General features: G+C 38.3%; 1 protein-coding gene across 1 annotated transcript; it reads left to right on the forward strand.

Moving 5' to 3' along the window:
• Window positions 1–307: 307 nt before the first annotated feature.
• Window positions 308–3,956, forward strand: LOC140758099 (uncharacterized). Its single transcript, XM_073094130.1, has 5 exons — window positions 308–568; window positions 685–1,186; window positions 2,607–2,808; window positions 2,918–3,337; window positions 3,440–3,956. The coding sequence occupies exons 1-5, from the start codon at window positions 343–345 to the stop codon at window positions 3,863–3,865; spliced, it is 1,776 nt and encodes a 591-aa protein (XP_072950231.1). The 5' UTR covers window positions 308–342; the 3' UTR covers window positions 3,866–3,956.
• Window positions 3,957–4,160: the final 204 nt, after the last annotated feature.

Below are 4,160 nucleotides of genomic sequence, written 5' to 3' on the forward strand. Positions count from 1 at the left end.
AATAATTTAGATTTTTATAGAATATATCTGTCTATAATATCTGCTTGTGACCTAAAATAGTGATCTAGTGCTTATCATTAATGTAATAAATATCTTAATTAGATATATAAATTTAAATTGAAATGTATGTATACAATGAGAGGAGATAGATGAGAAAATTGGACGAAGAAAATAACCTCGGTCAAACAGTAGACCATGTGTGAAATAATTTGAATAGCATTTCAAGTCTAGGAATAAACTGATGTTTACTTCCACACCTAAAGCAGTGTTATATATCTAACGACTAACTGGCCGGGAGGGGGGGTTATATATTGACATTAAGACATAGCTTTTCCTTGAAAAATGCCTAGAACCATGGATTTTGCTTACAGCCCTGCAACCAACTCAGAGAGAAGCAATGAATCCATGGAGAGGATTGCATGGCTGCGTTCTCAGTTAATCGGAAGCAGCTTAGAATTCGACACTCCTTTCGGAGATCGCCTACTAACATATGCAGATCACACTGCATCAGGGAGATGCTTGCATTACATTGAGGACTACATCATTCAAGAAGCCCTTCCTATCTACGGTTAATGATCGATCCACTCCGCCGCTATCTTTGCCTTTCAAGACTCGTTAAAGATATATATATATATATATATATATATATATATATATAATTGTTTTATGTTTGTTTGTTGACAGGAAACACTCACACAGAAGATAGTTTCGTTGGAAGCAAGACTACTAGGATGGCTCACAAGGCCAGTGATTACATCAAGCAATGCTTGGGTGGTAAACTCGACGACGTGCTCATCTTCTGCGGCTCGGGCTCGTCGGCGGCCATCAAACGCCTGCAAGAAGTGATGGCGATTGCCGTCCCTTCGATTATGCGAGAGAAGGTACTGCAAAGCATGGGGGATGAAGAGAGGTGGGTAGTATTCGTCGGCCCATATGAACACCACTCCAACCTCCTCTCATGGCGGCAGAGCACTGCGGACGTCGTGGAGATTGGCATCGACGAGAACGGATTGCTTGACATGGAGGAGTTGAAGACGAAGATAACATCGCCAGAGTACGCAAACCGGCCGTTGCTGGGCTCCTTCTCAGCTTGCAGCAATGTCACCGGGATGTTCACCGATACGCGTGCATTGGCTCGCCTCCTCCACCAACATGGAGCCTTTGCTTGCTTTGACTTCGCCGCAAGGTACGACCGACTGCTGTTTTCTTATTCTATTACAGTTGAGTATGAATCAAACAACCAATTCACGCCTTGTTCTTTTTCTCTTCTCTTTTCAAGTTCAACAACTACCTCTCTACCACCGGCATTTAATGAAGTAATCTATCCAAAGAAAATAAGAACATGACATGAGATAGAAAAATGAAGTCGGTGTTATCTTATCTTTTTTATATACTTTTAAATCGTTATTTATCTTATTATTCCCGTGAGAGTTATAATATTCTATCCTATCGTTTTTTTAATCTTAAAAATATAAACTACTTAATGGGTCAAAATTCAGACGTCTCCTTTGCCAGTAGTTGATCAACTTATAGCTTCGTTTTCTTCTTGCACCACGTATGTATAGGTGTGCTACGTAATTTCTTCGAGATGAACTTTTTTCCTTATTTAATATTATTAATAAAATTATATTTTAAAAGCAATTCAAATTATTTATTATTTTAAATATCTCCCTTCTCATTTGGGAGATTAGCTGGACGAAATAGAGCTGCTGTTAGTCTGACTTTTGAGCGTCTTTAATGACGCAGAGAGAGAAATAGGGATAGATTTAGAGGAGGGTGAGGAGGAGAAGCACAAAGTCAATGGTATTAAAGAAAGAATAAGGTGAGATAGATGGCAATTAATGAGGGACTGAGAGGATGACCAGATGCAGGACGTAGAAAGTTTATTAGCGTCTCTTTAAAACGACAAGGACAGATATCTAAATTTTTAAATAGTTTTGACTTTGTTCTTAAATTATATATTTTACTAGAATAATAAAAGAAAATATTCGTAATACCTATGCCTTTCCTTTTCTAACATAACTTAGGTTTGAAACGATACTGGATATAAACATTTGTTATTATAGTATTTAAATTATAAATTTAAATTTTACAGGAGTATTCAATTATTGACTTATATATATATATATATATATAAAGCAAATGATTCAATAAAAATTATTAATTTTTCTATCCTAATTGAATAATTGAGATTAAATAATACTAAATAAAATTAATTGAAGTATTGGTTATATGAACAGAAATTACTTGTCACTTTTTTAAATTGTAATGATAAATTAGTTATTTTTTTATTTTTATTTTTTAGCTATCTATTTTTAAAAATAACATAAAATAAGAATAAATTGGTAGAAGTTAATGCTGTTATAAAGATAAGTAATAAAAAAATACTTAAATTCTAATTTTGTATCGATTAATCTAGTCATATATGTAAAATATCTTATATACTCTTTAATTTAACAACATATTAATTTTTTAAAAAAAATTAATTAGTTAGTATCGAATCATTACTTTTTATATATACATACATACATATATATAATCTTGGTCTCACTGAGTTACCTAAACCTTGATGGTTTTCGTTGTGCTACATGCATGGTAATCAAAAGTGGCCCTTACGTGGAAATCGACATGCGATCTGGTGACATTGAAGGCTACGATGCAATCTTTCTCAGCCCACACAAGTTCGTCGGCGGCCCTGGAACACCTGGAATCCTTCTCATGAACAAAGCACTCTATCAGCTGCGATCCTCACCTCCTTCTACTTGCGGGGGAGGCACCGTTGCTTATGTTAATGGATTCAACGAGAAGGTAATCAATCAATCAATCAGTCAAACTCGCCCCAGCCCCCAAGCTATAGTTTCAAAAATTTCACGTCCAACTCATAAATCATCTCCTCGTAAAACGATACAATTGACAGGATACATTATACTACGAGGACATCGAAGAGCGAGAAGACAGCGGGACGCCGCCGATCATCCCGAAGATCCGAGCAGCGCTCGCGTTTTGGGTGAAGGAGTACGTCGGCCATGAACTCATCAGCCAGCGAGAGCACGTCTACGCTAAGGCGGCGCTCAGAAGGTTGACTAGTAATCCGAGAATCGTAGTGCTGGGCAACACGCAACTAGATCGACTTCCGATCTTCTCCTTTCTCCTCTTCCCCGGTTCGAACGCCAGGGAGGAGATGAAGCCCCTCCATGGCCGCTTCGTCGCAATGCTGCTCAACGACCTCTTCGGAATCCAGTCTCGAGGTGGCTGTGCGTGCGCTGGACCGTACGGCCACCACCTACTTGGAGTAGATAAAGTACTCTCTCTTCGCATTCGATCCGTTATCGAGGAGGTACGTACCAGTGCCAAAATCTCATCCAAATCTAGTTCGTCCTACGTAGTTTCTCACAAACACTGTATGCTTAATGGCTTTAGTACGTATCATTTTCCCCAGGGCTACAATGGACTGAAACCAGGATGGACTAGAATTAGCTTCTCCTATTACTCTTCTGATGAAGAATTCGAGTTCATTCTCGCTGCCATCGAGTTCATTGCGGCGTACGGCCATCGATTCTTAGCCCTCTATCAGTTCGATTGGGCCACGGGAGACTGGACGTTCCGGAAGCGTGCGTTTAAGCAGCATCACATGATGAACGGGAATATAACTCTTGCATCAAGTGATTTATTCTTGGAGAAGAGCAAACCTACGAATGCAAACGCTGGAAGAAAGGGTGAGAAGAACTCAATGGAGATCGATCCAGCTAGAAGATTTGAGAGTTACTTGGAGAATGCTAAAATGGTTGCACTTTCTCTCCCGAATAACTATCACTCAAGTATTCCACAAGGAGTAGATCCAAGCATTATACTTTTCAGAATATAGTTCAGGTCTCAGTCTAATTGTTGGTATACACACTGATAGGAGATGCATGTAAGCTTCGAAAAAGTTTTATGAATAAAATTAATTCAGTTAATCGATCTCGAAGTCAAACATATATCTCTTCTAACAAAACAAAGTAAAACCAAAAGGTCAACTTGCTTTGAATTCTCAACCAAGTGTGTATATGATCATCAGATATATTAATCTTCAAATCTCATGCACATCACGGTGCGTGCTAGGAAAAAAGAAGTCCTCGTCTTTGAATCTTCTTGAAGTTGCCATATGTTATCATATGCTA

Source organism: Typha angustifolia, chromosome 3, assembly GCF_048772165.1.
Source record: "Typha angustifolia cultivar Huaian chromosome 3, ASM4877216v1, whole genome shotgun sequence".
Taxonomy (NCBI): Eukaryota; Viridiplantae; Streptophyta; class Magnoliopsida; order Poales; family Typhaceae; genus Typha; species Typha angustifolia.